Raw genomic sequence first — 16,553 nt, forward strand, 5'->3', positions numbered from 1 at the left:
TGTTTAATTTTGTTAATTAGTTAATTAAAAAATGGCAATAACAAAAGGGTCAAGGAACCAAAGTTTTGCAAGTCTGCCAAGCTGAGGCTTGCAGGTGGGCCCCAAACCTGACCACCCTGCTGCCTTCAGCCCCTTCAGGGGTCCCACCCCTCCCCCCGGGCAGTTCACCCGCTTACCAAGAATCACCTGGGAGGTGGTTAAAATGTGGGTCCTGGGCCCGTCTTCTGATTTTTTTTTAAGATTTTATTTATTTATTTGAGAGAGAGAGAATGAGAGACAGGGAGCACGAGAGGGAAGAGGGTCGGAGGGAGAAGCAGACTCCCCGCCGAGCAGGGAGCCCGACGCGGGACTCGATCCCGGGACTCCAGGATCATGACCTGAGCCGAAGGCAGTCGCTTAACCAACTGAGCCACCCAGGCGCCCCCCGTCTTCTGATTTTAAAGATTTTTTTCCGAGAGAGAGCGAGCATGAGTGAAGGGGAGGGGCAGAGGGAGAAGCAGACTCCCCGCTGAGCAGGGAGCCCGATGTGGGTCTTGATCCCAGGACTCCGGGATCATGACCTGAGCCGAAGGCAGTCGCCCAACCGACTGAGCCCCCCAGGCGTCCCCCTTCCTGTCTTCTGATTCTAAAGGCCCAGGTGTGGCCTTGGCATCTGCATTTTCAGCAAGCAGCCTGGGCCGCTCTCATAATCCTATTTTAGAGAACCGATTGAGGGCCACCGTCAGAGAACACAGCTTGTTCTGCAAGTCCTGGGGCCTTTCACAGGGAGAGGGAAGAAGAAAGACGAGGCACAGGGAGGAGCTGAGAGAGACCCGCTGTGCCCCACTCAGGGGTGGGTGGGTTTGCCATTGGCACCTCTCTGTGGGGTGGGGGAGGCCAGGCCAGCCCCTGCCCACCCCCTCCCTCCCGCGCTCATGACCGTGCAGGACCAGCACCTGCCGGCCGGTCAAGACTGGTTACTGTGCGCACCTGTGGCTAGGCCTAATGAGGGCCGTTTCCAGGCAGGCTGGCTCCTCGGGCGGAGACTCATGGCAGGGGGGACGTGGCTGGCTGATGCAAGTTACCGTGTGACATGGGCTTCAAAGCGTGGGGGGGAGTGACCGTGGAGCAGGCAGAGTGGCGTTTGGAGGGGAACTCTCTCCTCTGGGGGGTTATCTATAACCAGGGCTGGAAGTCGTGTACCCCAGGGGTGTCCAGGGCACCGCGGGGCAGCAGCTGGTTGCCGGTGTCGCTGTGGCTGTCGGCCGAGGTCAGGACCCAGAGGTGCACAGTGCAGGGCTGGGAAGGCTGCCCAGTGGCTGGGCTGTGTGGTGGTGGCCGGTGCAGGACGTGGGCTTCTCTGGGGATCTGGAACTGCCCCCAGATTAAGAATGGCCGCTCACAGTGGGAACTGGGGAAAGGCCACCGGGTGCGCTCTCATCCCGAGAAACTTCTGGTGGCCTCAACCGATTTCAAGGGGAGCAGCAGCCTGAGGGTCAGGGATGCCTCTAGGCAGAGGGCCCGGGATGGGCCTCCAGCCCTTCGAGGTGGGGTCTGCAGGAAGCAGGACCCGCCCGGCACAGCTGAGGGGGCCTCTGATGCTGCTCAGCTCTGACGAGGGGACGGGAGGCCACTCCCACCTGGGAACGAGGGTTAGATCACACAACCTGGGCTGCTGGCTGGAAAAGGCCATAAGTCGGAATTGGGCTGGGCCAGGTGGGTGCCCATCCCCGCACATACAACACACACAGATATGTCTGCACACACACATACACACACAATACACAGATACACGTACATACACACAGACACGCACACATACAAACAATATGCTACACACGTGCACACACAACACATACATGTGCACACATGTACACACAACACACGTGCACACATGTACACACAGTGCGCACACAAACACACATGTGCACACACAACACACACGTACACACAATGCATATTCGTGCACACATGTACACACACGTGCATACACAACACATACACGTGCACACATGCACCAAAACATGCACGTGCACCCACGTACACATGCACACACAACACATACACGTGCACACATGTACACACGCACACAAACACAAGCACATGTACACACACGTGCACACACAACACATACACGTGCACATGTACACACGCACACACATGTACCACGTGCACACACAACACAGCGCACACACGTACACACATGCGCGCATATGCGCGCACACAACACATATGCACATGCATGTACACACTGCACACAACACACACGCACACATGTACACACGTGCACATAACACATACACGTGCACACAACACACACGTGCACACATGTACGCACACACAACACACATACGCGCACACATGTACACACTGCACACCCAACACATACATGTGCGCACATGTACACACATGTGCACACATGCACGCACACACAACACCCGTGCGCACATGTACACACACACACACACACACACACACACACACACACACACACACACACTGGGGAGAAGGGAGGGCGAAGGCCCAGTCTGAGTCTGGGACGGGTCATCCCCATGTCCCTGTCCAGCCACGGGTTTCCTTCAGGGTGGCTGTGTACTGGGCGGGGTAAACGGGGAGAGGCTGGTCAGCTAAGAAGAGTGCAGAGGTGGTGGGGTACCGACTTACAGGAGGTGGACACCCCCTTTCACGCTTCTCCCTATTCCCCTTGCTCTTCAGTCCCCAGCTCCTCCACCCAGCTGCTCCCAGCCACCCCCAGTGTAGGCTGCCGTGTAAGCGTTAGCTACTTAGACGGACGGTCTGGCCTCTGCTGGGGACGCATGTCTTAGGTCCTTCCCAGGTGCGTGGCCTGGGCAGGAAGCCTGACTGATTCATCTCATTTCATCTGACAGGGAGATGCCATTGTGTTCTTGTTCGTGAACATTCTTCGTTCTGAGCAGAATACAGGCAGAGCTGGAGATGCTATTTCCTGAGCACCTACTGTATACCAGGCACTATGCCAGGCAGTGGGCTCAGTGGTAGACGAGACGAGCCATAGTCCAGTTCTCAAGGGACCTGTAACTCGGGAGACACGAGGGGTAAATCAGAAATGATGACACAGGTGCTGGAGGAATTCTCGGGTGCCACGAAAGAAAGTGGTCCTGTAATGGGTGGCCTGGGGCTCAGGGACTGCTTCCTGGAGGAGGTGTCACCTAAGGGAGGGCGAATCCATCTGGTTGGCTGTGGGAAGAGCAGGCAGCATAGCCCAGGAGGGGATGGGGAGTGCAGCTGGGAAGAGGGCGGGAGGGAGTGGGATGACCCCCAGGGCCACTGGAGGGTGCACCAGGGGTCCGAGTGGAGGGGCCGGGGAGACGGGGTGATGGACTCCCTGGGCACACCAGATTTCCACCCCCCGCAACAGCCAGGTCTAAGGGGGCCTGGGGTGCCTCCTGCCCCATGTGTCTGCCCATCTCTCCCACAGGTAGACCCCTACCTGCCCTACGAGTATACCTGTGAGGGGATGCTGGAGCGAATCCATGCCTACATCCAGCACCAAGTAGGTGGGCCCTCCGCTCTCTGCTCCAGGGGCGGGGGGGGGGAGGGAGGGGCTACCCGAAACCCCATCAGACCAGAGGAGGGGGCTTAGCCATCTCCAGTGCCTGAGGAAGCTCTCTCCGCAAGGGCTCTGTGCCCCTTAAACTCCTGCTCCTCCTGCACCTGTCTGTTTCCATTCCCCTGGAGATGCACGAGTGTGGGGATGGAGATGCAGGGCCGTCCTGCTCTCCTCCTGCTTAGAGACCAGGGCCTGGGTGGGTTGGCGGGGGCAGGGCAGGGCCGGGGGGGGGGGGGGCTCTGGGTCTCCAGCTCTAGAACCCAGCCCAGTACCACAACACAGAAACACAAAGACTGTTATTTTGATAAAAAAGTTGCTTAAAAGTTTGGTAACTGGTTGAGTGACTGGTGGGTATGGAAAGCCCCCACTCCCCACCGCACCCCCAGGGATGAGCAGGTGAGACTGGGGTGGAGATGAGGACTCTGTGCTGAGAACCCAGGGGAAGGGGCCGCTGGAGGAGTCCCGCCTCCCCCTCCCGGCCAGGGTATCTGAGCTGCTCTTCTAGGCTCGGGGCTTCTAGGGCTGATGGCTGGGAGGGGCAGGGCCTGACTGGGCCACAGTTCTAGGTGTCGGTTGCTTTCTAACCATTTGATATTCAGACAGATAGCCTGTGGCCTGTGTCTGCACCTTGTCCCCCAACATTAAGGGCTGGAGAGTGGCTCTAGACCATTGCTTTATGGACAGGAACACTGAGGCCCCCAGCAGGGAGGGCTGGGTTGGGTCAGGACCAGAACCCGGGATCTCAGCCCCCCGCCAGCCACAGGGATGTCATCATGAAGCTCACAGAAACACTTGCTGGGCCCCACAGGTGGTTCCTGGAGCTGACCGGTCAGGGAGGGAGAGCCCCGCCGGTCAGCCCCGGCCCGTTGCCCCTCTGCCGCTAGGGCCCATGGGCTTCAGGGTAGAAACTGCGCCTAACTGAAGTATGATGGGCTGTGAGGCCGTGCAGGGCGGGTGGCTCTCAGGCTGGCCTGAGTTCAAATTCTGCCTCTGCCATCCAGCTTTGAGGCCCTGAGCAGGTTCTGTGACCTCTCTGAGCTTCTGTTTCCCCAAGGCCACGCCCCCCCCGGTGTCAACCCGTGGCATCTGTGTCCCCTTTCCCGGCTGACGTGGCTTTCCTCCTGCCAGGACTTTTGTGCAGCCCCAGGCCCTGCCCCACCAGGGGCCCGGGCCCCACTGAGTCCCTTCGTCCTGGCCCCCAATGCCACCCACCTGGAGTGGACCCAGAATGCCAGCTTCGCCCCCGGGGCCTGGCCCCCAGCACACTCCCTCCGGGCCTGGCTGGCCACCGCTGGGAGGGCCTGCACGGACGCGTGCCTGGACCACGGGCTGATTTGTGAGCCCTCTTTCTTCCCCTTCCTCAACAGCCAGGACGCCTTCCAGAAGTAAGTGAGCCTCCCCCCCCCGCCCCCCTGCCCCCCTGCCCGCCTTCCTGGGCTGGCCCAGCCTCACTCACCTGCAGCTCGTCACCCCATAACTGCCTTGCCCTCAGCCCTGCCCGCGGTGGGGGGTTTAATGCTCCCCCGTGAGTCAGGATGATCCCAGAAGGGACCTTCTGGACAGGTGTCCGTGTCACGGCTGCCACCCTCTTGGTGAAGCCTCAGGCCCTGCCAATCCCCGCCCACCCCCACCCCTCCCTCAGCCTCTGCCGAGCCTGTCCCAGCATCTTCTAGGCCTAGGGTCCTTCCCAGTGGGTCAGCTTGCAGCTCAGCCCAGCTCCCCTCCTGTCCTCCTCTCTCACAGCCGGGAGAAGGAGCTGCGGCCCGGGGTTCGGCCTGGTGCCCCCTAGAGACATCTTCCCTGCTTGGGGATGGGATGGGCCGGGGAGGGGAGGGGGCGGTCCCAGGCTGGGGCCGTGACCAGTGCCCGCGGTGCCTGTCCAGGCTGCAGGTGCCCTGTGACAGCACCGAGTCAGAGATGAACCACCTGTACCCGGCCTTCGCCCAGCCCGGCCGCGAGTGCTTCCTGCAGAAGGAGCCTCTGCTCTTCAGCTGTGCAGGCTCCAGCACCAAGTACCACCGGCTCTGTCCCTGCCGAGACTTCCGGAAGGGCCAGGTGGCCTTGTGCCAGGACTGTCTTTGAGGGCGCCCACCTGTCTGGCCCTCCCTGCCGCCGGAGAAAGCACCAGCAGATTCCGAGCTCCAGTGACCCGCCCTCCCCTCGACGCCCCTGCGCTGGAGCTTCTTCTTTGGCCAGGAAGTGGGCAGAGCAGACCTGTGCACAGGATTAGGGGCGGGCCACTCATCCACGGGCCGAGTGCCCACCCCAGGCAGGCTCCTCGACCTCGTCCCGGGGCTCATGGCAGCGTCGTAGCCAAGCAGCTCTGGGATTGGTCAGGGGCCCCAGTGGCAGGAGCAGGTGGTCAGAGGCCCCTTGCTTTGGGCAAGGCCAATTCTGGACCAGACTAAGGGCCCTGGTCCTTCTTAGGCCCAGGATAGGGCCTCAGAATGTACGCGGAGGGAGCAGGGGCGGTGTGCCCGATGGCCCGCTGAAGGGTCCAGGGAGAGGGGAGTGATGTGTGAGGGGTCGGTCTTGTCCCTCTGTGGTTGTTTGGGGTGTGGACAAAAGGAACAAGGGACTGGGGGACCCTGTTCATGCCTCCTCTCAGCCCCACCCCTCCTGCCTTCGCCATCTCCCCCTCCCTTCTATACTTGGGGGGGCGCAGCAGGAGTGGGGGGCCACCTGGCTCCTGGGTTGAACTGTTTCCCTCTCCTGCTTGCTCCAGCTCTTTCCACTTTGGGCTTCTCCCAAAACTCATCTTGGCATGACTGCGATTCCAGGCTGTGGATTTGTCCCCAGAGCCTCAGTCCCCAGCCCAGCAGGCTCTGGAACCCCACCCCCCAGCATCTCGTGTCGGCAAAGGCTTGGGGTGGAGCTTCGGCCCCATGGCACGCCCAGCCCAGCTCCTGGGTCCCAGGCCCACTAGCTCCCAGGTAGCCCCCACCCCCTCGATGCTGCCCGTCCCCACCTCCAGCTTCCTCCAGCCTCAAACCACCCCTGCACCCAACTGTCATCTCTGTATGGTATGCCTGCCCCAGCCCCAGGATGCCCCTTCCCCTCCTCCCCGTGCCCAGAGCCCTGCCTGTTTAAACTGGTAGGGCCTTCAGAGACACTGCCACCCCACCCCATTTTATAATCCCACCCGCCACCCACCAGGCAACTCCCCGCCCCCCGACCCCAGGCCTGCCCCTCCACCCTGCCAGGGAGGCAGCCCAGGCCCTGAGAGCTGGCAGAGGGGAGCCAGCCCTTGTGGGGCTGAGCAGGGGCCCTCCCATCCAAGACCCCTCTCCGGGCCTGGGTGGCCCCTGCGGCGGCAGAAACTCAGTGGTCACCAAGGACCTGACCTGTCGGGGGAAAGCAATAGAGACACTCTTTTCTCTCTCTCTTTTTTTAAAGATTTATTTCTTGAAATAATAAATATTTTATTGGGATGTGAGGTGCAGAGGAGGCGTGTGCTGTTTCTCATCTTTTCCTGGGACGCCCTGGGCGGGGGGGGGGGTGTCTATCTTGGTGCCCCGGCCCCTGCTGCATATTGTCATTCGGCGCACATAGGGTGCCTGGGTCTGCAAGGCTGGAGCTCTCTGGGTCAGGCTGCCCAAGAGCAGTCCCTGCAGGGGCCCCCCAGCCCCTGCACCGTGGCTCCAGGGACCCTGCTTGACGAGCTGGGCTGTCCCCACTTCATTTCACCTCAGGCTGGCCTCTGTGAGGTCAGAGAGCACAAATGTATTTTGATAAGAGCCTGAGCCAGATCAAGATAAATCCTAGCTAATGCTTACTGGGCGTATATTCCCCTTTACAGTTGAGAAAACGGAGGCACAGAGAGTTTAAGTAACTTGCCCAAGGGCACACAGCTTAAAAGCAGTGAGATGGGCAAGGGGGGAATCATTTCAAAGTTGCTATGAGGATCAAATGACCCAAAAGGGTGACAGCCCAGCCTGGTGCCCCGCCTGCAGCTCTGCCTGCAGTTCTGTGATCTGCAGATCTGTGAGCCGGGACTTCCTTCTGGCCAGGGGTTCTGCTCGGGGATGCTCCTTCTGCAGCCCAGGGCCCACCTTGTGAACCATTGGTCTCGACCCCGCGGGTACCATTCGGTGTTCCATCTATTTTTAATTCATTTTTCATTTGCAATTCCCCGATGGCATCGGATGCAGAGCATCTTTTCATAGGCTTACTTGCCATCAGCAAGACACCTATGAGGGATCTCTTCAGGTCTTCTGCCCAGTTCTAATCAATTGTTTCTTATTGTTGGGTTTTTTTGTTTTTGTTTTTCTTTTTATTAACCTATAATGTATTATTTGTTTCAGGGGTACAGTTCTGTGATTCATCAGTCTTACACAATTCACAGTGCTCACTGCAACACATACCCTCCCCAGTGTCCATCACCCAGCCACCCCATCCCTCCCCCCTACCCCCGCCCGACTCCAGCAACCCTGTTTGTTTGCTGAGATTAAGAGTCTCTTACGGTTTGTCTCCCTCTCTGGTTTCATCTCATTTCATTTTCCCCTCCCTTCCCGTATGATCCTCTGTCTTGTTTCTCAAATTCTACTTATCAGTGAGATCATATGATACTTGTCTTTCTCTGAGTGACTTATTTCGCTTAGTGTAATACCCTCTAGTTCCAATCACGTCGTTGTAAATGTTATTGTTGGGTTTTAAGAGTTCTTTGCATGGGAGCCTACTTCTGAGTCCTGGCAAGCTTTGAACTCAGGTGGGGTGGGGGCAGAGGGTGTGGGGCGCTGGCTGGTAGGAAGAGAAGGAGAAGCAGACCCCAGATGCCTGGGGGAGGCTGTGGGTTCTCTGCCCTCTCCGCCCTGCACCAGCACGAGGCCCCCCCTCTTCAGCGTGCTGCCCCCCACCCGTCACCGAACAGCAGAGGAGATAACAAGCCCAGGCTGGCCTCTCCACCATCCTGCAGGTGACGTCACTCTCCCCCCACCCCTCCCTGCTTACAGGTGACGTAACAGGTCTGATGAAGTCCCTCACCAGCCTCTGGAATCACCTGGGGAGAGTCAGCCACCTCCCCACCCCACATCCAGGCTGCCTGCAATCCCATGAAACCTACAACTCTGAGCAGGAGTGGATATCTGAAGTTTTAACAAGCTCTCCTCCTGGTGTTTCTGCTGAGCATCTGATGTGAACCACTGGGCTGACATTAAGACAGGGTAGCTCCTCTCTGCTCCCCCACCTCCCAGCTAAGCTCTCAAAAGGTCTGGTCCGGTTGAGGACCTGCCTGCATGTAGCATTTGAAACCCTGCCCTTCCTTCCGATCTTGATGGCCCAGGGTGAGAAGGGAGGAGGCCGGGTCCAGCCTGGGGCAAAGAAGGCACACGGGCCTCAGCTGACTCCAAGACAGTCCCAAGTTCAAGAGCAGAAGAGAGCCCTGGGAGGCTATTGACCAGCATCCTTCCCCAGAATCAGGGAGGCTGGAGGGCAGCAGAGGGGGCAGGTGTTAGGAGTGAGTTGGACAGTTAGGGAGTCAGGGCCAGAGTCCCCAACAAGAAAATATGGAGTCAGGAAAGCTGAGATGAAACGGCACTGGCATTCTGTTTTGCAGCTTAGGCAGGACTACACTGACATTCTGCTTTGCAGCCTTTGCAGAAATGACTTCTGCAAAACGACCTAAAATAAGACAATGAACCCCAAAAGCATTTGTCAATGTCACGGGCAAAGAGCAGGTAAGACCTAAGCCACCAGATGTCAGCAAAAAAAGACCATCAGCACGTGGACATGAACCTGATAGGTAGACGGATACGTGACCAAAGCCCTGATTGGCAGGACTCAGCACACCCTGATTGCTTAAGAAAGTTCCACAAAAGAGCTCATAAAAACCCCTGAACTTAGAAACTCCGGGGGCAACCCACTCGGGCCTCCCTCCCTCTCCGAGAGCTTTGTACTCTTGCTCAATACACGTTGCTTCGCTGCCCACGACTCTCGTCCGGTCTACCTCTTCATTCTTGGAAGCCGCGCGACCAAGAACCGTGGGCACTCAGGGACACACATCCTACCACACAAGGTCCCCTCTGGTCTCTGCAGAGGCCTGGGAGGCATTGCCAATTTGGTTTGTTCTCTTGGTCACCAAGGTACCCTCCTAGCGGGGGCTGGGCCGGGCGGGGCTGGAAGCAGAGCTGAACCTGGTGGATTTGCCTTCCCTGCGTCCTGGCACCGTGGTTGCCCCCCTTCCCTTCGGCTAACTCCAAAGACCCCTCAAAACCCCAACCTGATGCTGCGAGACCCCACCTGACTGCACTTCAGTTCTTCCTGCATCAGGTGAGGGAAATGATCCTAGGACCCAGTGGGGTTGCGGAAGAAACCAGGTCGGGCAGGTCCAGGTCCAGGTGCAAGCAGGGAGATGAAGCAGGTGTGAGCGGCTGGGGGCAGCTAGGCTGTGAGGCTCAGGACCGCCTCCAGGTGCTCGGGGCTCAAGGAGCTCCTCACCCCTCCCCGGCAGATGAGAACCGTCAGGCTCCAGGCCTGCAGCTGCCCAGAACGGACGCCAGATATTCTGACACCCAAGCCTGGAGGGCCTTCTTGGGAAGAATGAGATGGCAAGTGGTGGGGGTTGTAGTGTCCCCCCCAAAAATATGTCAAAGTCCTGACCTCCAGCACCTGTGAATGTGACCTTCATGGGAAAGAGAATCTTTGCAGATGTAATTAATGAAGATGAGGTCCTACTGGATTGGGGTAAGCCCTGAGTCCAATGACAGGGGTCCTTAGAGCGAGAGGGACACTTGGACCCAGACACACCCCGGGGAGAAGGCCGTGTGCAGACAGAGGCAGAGACAGGCATGATGCAGTGAGACAGCAGCTGATGCCCACGGGCTACGGGCGACCAGAGACTCGGAGGGGCCGGGAAGGAGCCTCCCCCCAGCCTTCCAAGGGAGCACAGACCTCCAGAACTGAGAGAATACATTTCTGTTGTTTTAAGCCCCCAAATTTGTGATAATTTATTACCACAGCCACAGGAACCAATACGGAAGGGGTCAGATTTCTGCTGCCTTTAAGGATCATCACAGAAGAGGGAGGTAACCACCAGCCCAGAGGCCTGAGCTGAGTGTCCTCAGGGTCATGAGCTGAATGGCCCCCCGGCCAGGCCATTGGTCCCCAGAACACAGCCCAGACCATCTTTTCTCAGAAGAGCATGGTGGTGCTCACTCTATAAAAGTTCCAAGAAGGCTGGCCCAGGGCTGCAGGCTGAGTGCGGACCATGCCACCCTCCCCTCCAGACACACACAAACACCCAAACACGGGCCCCGGGGCCCCTGGGAACAGCACCCAGGCCCTGGGAGCAGGAGGGGGACGGGCCTAGAGCCCAACTTCCCAGGGGGATTCTGGGACTGTCACCCTCGTGCTGATTCAGCCTTAGATCATCTCCCTCTGACTCTGCTAAAAATAGCCCAGCCCTGACTTCTGCGCATATTTGAATATTGGGCTCAAGAGACTCGTGATGCTGGAGAAACTGTGCGGCTGGTTCTTCCCACATTGAGGGTGAAGTGAGCAGAACAGAGGCCATGTGTTTCCTGGTCAAGTCTCAGCTGCCTGCCCTGGCCCCAGCCGCCCAGGCCTGGCCACCAGCCGCCTCCCCCTTGCAGACTCTCTGTTGGGGTCCCCGGGGCTGGCATGGGCTTGGGCGTTTGGCTTTTGGAGTTTCAGGCTGGGGCAAGGCAGTGAGGGCTCCTTGGGGGCCCACGGGACGCCCCCAGATGCTCCCTACCCTTGCCCTACGGCCCCTCGATCCCTTAGAATCCCTCACCTGTGCCCACCTCATTCTGGGGTCCTCGGAAGGTAGGAGTGGAGGGGCGGGTAGAGGTTGTGAATTCCTAGCCTTATCTACAGCTGGATCCGTGTCTCATTTCTCATCTTGTTCCTTCTCCCCATCACTCATTCATTCAACAAACATTCCCCCCAGCACAAGTGTTTGCTGTGACACTTGGCCCAGAGGGTGCAAAGCTTCCCATCCAGAGCCTGTGTCTTGGGCACCAGTGTCCAGCCTGGGCCTGCTGGGGTTCACTGGGCTTCCTGAATCTGATGATGCTTCTTGTTCAGCAATTCTGGAAACACCTCGGCCTGCACGTCTCCCTGTTTCGCCTCTTCCACCAAAACAGACCAGCCCACTTGCCTCGCTGTTCAGGAACTCTGCCTGTTTTCTGCTTTCTCCTTTCACGAGGCTGTAGTCCGCAAGGGTCTTGGTTCTCCATCCCAACCTCGAGGCCACACCCTTCATCCCCATGGAGGGAGCAACATTCAAACCCCTGGTCCCGGGGCCTACATGGTCACACTCACACACTCACCATCTGGCTTTCAAATCTCTGGGTTCTTTTGGGCCTCTGGGGCGTACCCCTCCTTCCTGCAAGCCCAGCTCTGCCTTCACCTGGACCCTGCTGTTTGTGGTGTTTCTTTTATTTTCTGGTGTTTTATAAAGAAGAACTTTCCATGGGGCACCTGGCTGGCTCAGTGGAAGAGCATCCAACTCTTGATCTTGGGGTTGTAAGTTCAAGCCCCACGTTGGGTGTAGAGATTACTTAAAAATAAAATCTTTTGGAAAAAAAAAAAAGCTTTCCAGTTACCTAGACTGATATGGGATTAAGTTGGCAACCTTCCAAAGGGAGGCTTACATTTAAAAAGTGGCTTCTCTTCTGGAAGAAATGTACGTGCATGCACACACACACACACACACACACACTAACTTGGGCCTTGGAATCAGCCAACCCTGGGGTCAAACCCTGTCTTTGGCACTTGTCACTAGCTGTGACCCTGAGCAGTCAGCTGTCTGAGCTTCAGCCCAACAGGTAGGGAAGTGCAGATAATACATCTGAGTATTAATTTCCTATCATTGCAGTAACCAGTGCCCACAAACTCAGCGTCACAAAACAACACTAATGTATTATTTTATTATTATTATGTATTATTTTTCAGTCAAAGTCCATAATGGGTCTCACGGCTAAAATAAGGTGTCAGCAGGGCCACGCTCCTCTGGAGACTCTGGGGGAGAGTTCATGTCCTTGCCTTTTCCACCGGCTAGGGACACCTGCGTCCCTTGGCTTGTGGCCCCTTCCTCCATCTTCAAAGCCAGCACTGGCCAGTGGACTCTTTCTCACATCTCATCATTCTGACGCTGACCCTCCTGCCTCCTCCTTCTGCATATAGGACCTCTGGGATTACATCATACCCACCAGATAATCCAAGATGATCTCCCTATTTTCAGGTCAGCTGATGAACATTTAAATTCTGCAACCTTCATTCTTCCCTGCCATGTGTATCAGTCCGGGTTCTCCAGAGAAACAGGTGTGTTTTTCTGACATATAGATGTCTACATATACATGTAAAGAGAAAGAGATTTATTTTAAGAATTGGCTCACATGATTGCAGAGGCTGTGCAAAAATCTGCAGCTGGAGACCCAGGGAAGAGCTGATGTTATAGTTCAAGCCCAAAGGCCACCCACGGGCAGAATTTTTTGTCTCAGGGAAGACAGTCTTTTGTTCTACGCAGGCCTTCAACTGATTGGATGAGGCCCACCCACATCCTGGAGGGCAATCTGCTTTCCTCAAAGTCTCCGTATTGAAATGTTAATCTCATCCAAAAAGAGCCTCATAGAAACATCCAGAATAATGTTTGACCACCTGTCTGGGCACTGTGGCCCAGTAAAATTGACACACAAAATTAATCATCATATAATCTAACATAATATATTCACAGGTTCCAGAGATTAGGATATGGACATCTTTAGGGGGGCGTTATTCTGGTGACCATTACTACCTCTGTATTAGGGTTCTTTAGAGAAATTCTCCGGTCCAAAAAGCCGGAGAATGAATATATTGTCAGGAATTGGCTCCCGTGGTTGAGGAGACCTCCAGGAGGGCCAAGGGTATAGCGTCTGTCTGAGTCCAAAGGCCTGAGAACCACGTGAGTGTAAGTTTCAGTCCAAAAGCCAACAGACTTGGGGCGCCTGGGTGGCTCAGTCGTTAAGCGTCTGCCTTCGGCTCAGGTCATGATCCCAGGGTCCCGGGATCGAGCCCCGCATCGGGCTCCCTCCTCTGTGGGAAGCCTGCTTCTCCCTCTCCCACTCCCCCTGCTTGTGTTCCCTCTCTCGCTATCTCTCTCTCTGTCAAATAAACAAATAAAATCTTTAAAAAAAAAAAAAGCCAACAGACTCAAGACCCAAGAAGAGGCAATGTTTCTGCTCAAGTCTGAAGGCAGACAAAGGCCAGTGTCCCAGCTCAAGGCAGTCAATCAGAGGAGTTCCTCCATCACTCACAGAAGGCTCAGCCTTTCTGTTCTTTTCAGGTCCTCAGCTGATTGGATGAGGCCCACCTGCATTGGGGGAGGGCCATTTGCTTTACTCCGTTTACCAATTCAAATGTCAATTGTCTCCTCCACAAACACCCTCACAGGCACACCCAGAATAATGTTTGGCCAAAAACCTGGGCACCCAGTGGCCCAGGCAAGTTGATACATGCAATTAACCAGCATACCTTTTTGTGGGGAAGGTTTGAATCCCATCACACACCAGGGTGCTGGGGCTAGCTCCCATCGGCTTACAGAGGTGCTTGTTAGATTTTCAGGACTTTTACAAGCAGGTTGCTAAATCGTTGGAACCTTGAAACCGGCCATGGTGAGAGTGTTTATAGTGTGGAAATCAGCATGTGCTACACATTAGAGCTTTTATGTCTTAGTTGCATTTTGTTTTCCTGAGAGTGGGTTTATCCCACATGCAAGGCACCTCAGCCACTGTTTAGCAAGTGGTGATTCTCTTCTCTTTCTCCCTTTGGCCGAAGCCAGAAATCCTCACTTTACCCAGGGAAGCAGCTCTCTGCGAGTGGGGCTCGCCCTGGTGGTGGGGGGCAGTTTGGCCAGCCCAGCCTTCCCCACTCCCACTCTGCCTTCTTTCCTCCCATGGTCTGGAGGTCCTGGCAGCACCCAGCCTGCTCTCTCTCCCACCGCAGGCCCAGGCGAGGGGTTGGCGGGCAATACGCCACTGCAGGCCAAGCAGGGCCCTGCCTCCCTCTGGCCACGCTCAAGAAAATAATTAATAATAATTAATGAATAAACCATGTTTATTGCAAGCCATTCACCACAAAAAGCCTCAGGGTACACTGCACTTAAACATAATTAAAAGTGGCATCTTTTAAACATTGATTTGAAACCAAAAAAGCTGGCTCTGTTGCCCAATGTGGGTGCCCCCACATGTCCCTCTGATCCCAACTTTGCCGATGGGCCTGGAAAGGTGGGAGTGAGGGTCCTCATCACGTGAGTAAGGGTGTAGCCGGAAAGCATGGGAAGGGTCCAGGGGAGTGAGGTCCCAACGATCAGAGGGGGTCTTCAGGTGTGAGAGGGCTGGCTGTGGCCACCAGCAGGGATGGAACCAGAGGCCCCAGAAGCAGGTGGCCACCCTCCACGAAGGGGCAGGACAAAGCCCCTGGTGCCAAGTTCAAACCACTTGGCCCCTGTGTGCCTGCTAAGGACAAAGGGAGGTTTTCCTGTCTTAGACTCAATGCCCTGTGTTCCTTCTCTAGCCAGTGATGGTGATTCATTCATTCATTGAGCAAGTGTTTATTGAGTACCTACTGGTGTCGAGCACTGTTCTGGGAATGCTGCTGTGCACAAAAGAAGATGCCTGATGTCATGGAGCTTCTATTGCATCTGGTAGAACACAGTTTGTCTGTTGGAGCTTCGGCCCCATGGCACGCCCAGCCCAGCTCCTGGCGTCCCAGGCCCACTAGCCCCCAGGTAGCCCCCACCCCCTCGATGCTGCCTGCGGTGGGGGGTTTAATGCTCCCCTCTTTCTTCCCCTTCCTCAGCAGCCAGGACACCTTCCAGAAGTAAGTGAAGTCTGTTATAGAGAAAATCTCTAGCAAGGAGGAGAGAGGGATGGTTATAGGTTTATAAGAAGACCTCTCGATGGGATGACATTTGAGCAGGAAGCTCGAGGAAGTGAGCCAAAAGGAAGAGCATCCCAGGTAGAAGGAACAGCCTGTGCAAAGGCTCTGAGGCAGTTGCAAGATGGAGGAAAGAGACTAGCATGGATGCAGCAGAGCCAGAGAGAGGGAGAATGGTGATCAGACACTGTTGTCTCCACAGACCACCCGAAACTCCAGCCCCATGCTGGCCCTGGACTAGACCCTTGAGGTACGGTGGTCGATCACCACAAGGAGAGGCATTTGAATGGCAGGGAGAAATGTTGTAATAGAACCCTTGCCGGGGCTTCTGATGATCGGTCAGGTGAGGGACTGCACCGTAAGAATGTGGGCATCCCAGGCTTGAACAAGGACGGTGGAGCCCAGAGAACCCTTCCCTCTGCATCTCCCATCTCTCCAGCAGCCCCCAAAGTCAGTCTGGGAGGTACCTTCCCCTAGGGATTGCCTCCGTCTCTCTCCAACTCGGTCCTCAGCTCGTTTCCCTGGCTACATCAGCCTCTTTTCCTGTCGAGGCCCCCTTGGGAAAACGCACTACATGAGGCCATGAGTCACTATGGATAATGACTGCATCCTTTCCCTTCTCTTGGGGGAAAGGATGGAATTAACAGGAGATAGGAGGGTACCAGCCCCCCCCCCCCACCAGAGATCAGCCATGAGAATGTGGACCATCTGCAGCTGCCCTGCTCCCTTGTAGCTCTTTCTCTAAAGTCAGGAGATGCTTATCCCTCTGAGCCCCAAATAAAGCTAATGAAAGCTTGTTGGGATGACACTGAGGACCCCCAAGTTTTGCCAGGAGTGGGAGAAGTAGTAAAAGGGATTAGAAGGGTCTCCACATCTGCTAGCATGGTCGCTTGGCTGTCCGCAAAGGGGGCTGTGCTGAGGACTGCAGACCCAACCTCCCTGCTTTCCCCTCATCAGTAAGCACACTCCTGGGCCCGGGACAGCGCTGTTGTTTTAAGAATCCTACCTCTGGGGGCACCTGGGTGGCTCAGTCAGTTAAGTGGTTAAGTGTTTTACTCTTGGTTTTGGCTCAGGTCATGATCTGAGGGTCCTGAGAGGAGCCCTGAGTTGG

The 16,553-nt window shown here is 56.3% G+C and overlaps 1 protein-coding gene across 1 annotated transcript in view; it reads left to right on the forward strand.

Annotated features, from left to right (window-relative positions):
- The window catches only part of MGAT5B (alpha-1,6-mannosylglycoprotein 6-beta-N-acetylglucosaminyltransferase B), a 70,455-nt gene extending 63,452 nt beyond the window's left edge, over positions 1 to 7,003 (forward strand). Inside the window, 3 exon segments of the mRNA XM_035724428.1 lie at positions 3,437 to 3,511; positions 4,697 to 4,953; positions 5,452 to 7,003. Of these exon segments, the coding sequence (XP_035580321.1) occupies positions 3,437 to 3,511; positions 4,697 to 4,953; positions 5,452 to 5,650 (531 nt within the window). The 3' untranslated portion in view covers positions 5,651 to 7,003.
- Positions 7,004 to 16,553: the final 9,550 nt, after the last annotated feature.

The sequence above is a fragment of the Zalophus californianus genome, chromosome 16 (genome assembly GCF_009762305.2).
Source record: "Zalophus californianus isolate mZalCal1 chromosome 16, mZalCal1.pri.v2, whole genome shotgun sequence".
Lineage (NCBI taxonomy): Eukaryota > Metazoa > Chordata > Mammalia > Carnivora > Otariidae > Zalophus > Zalophus californianus.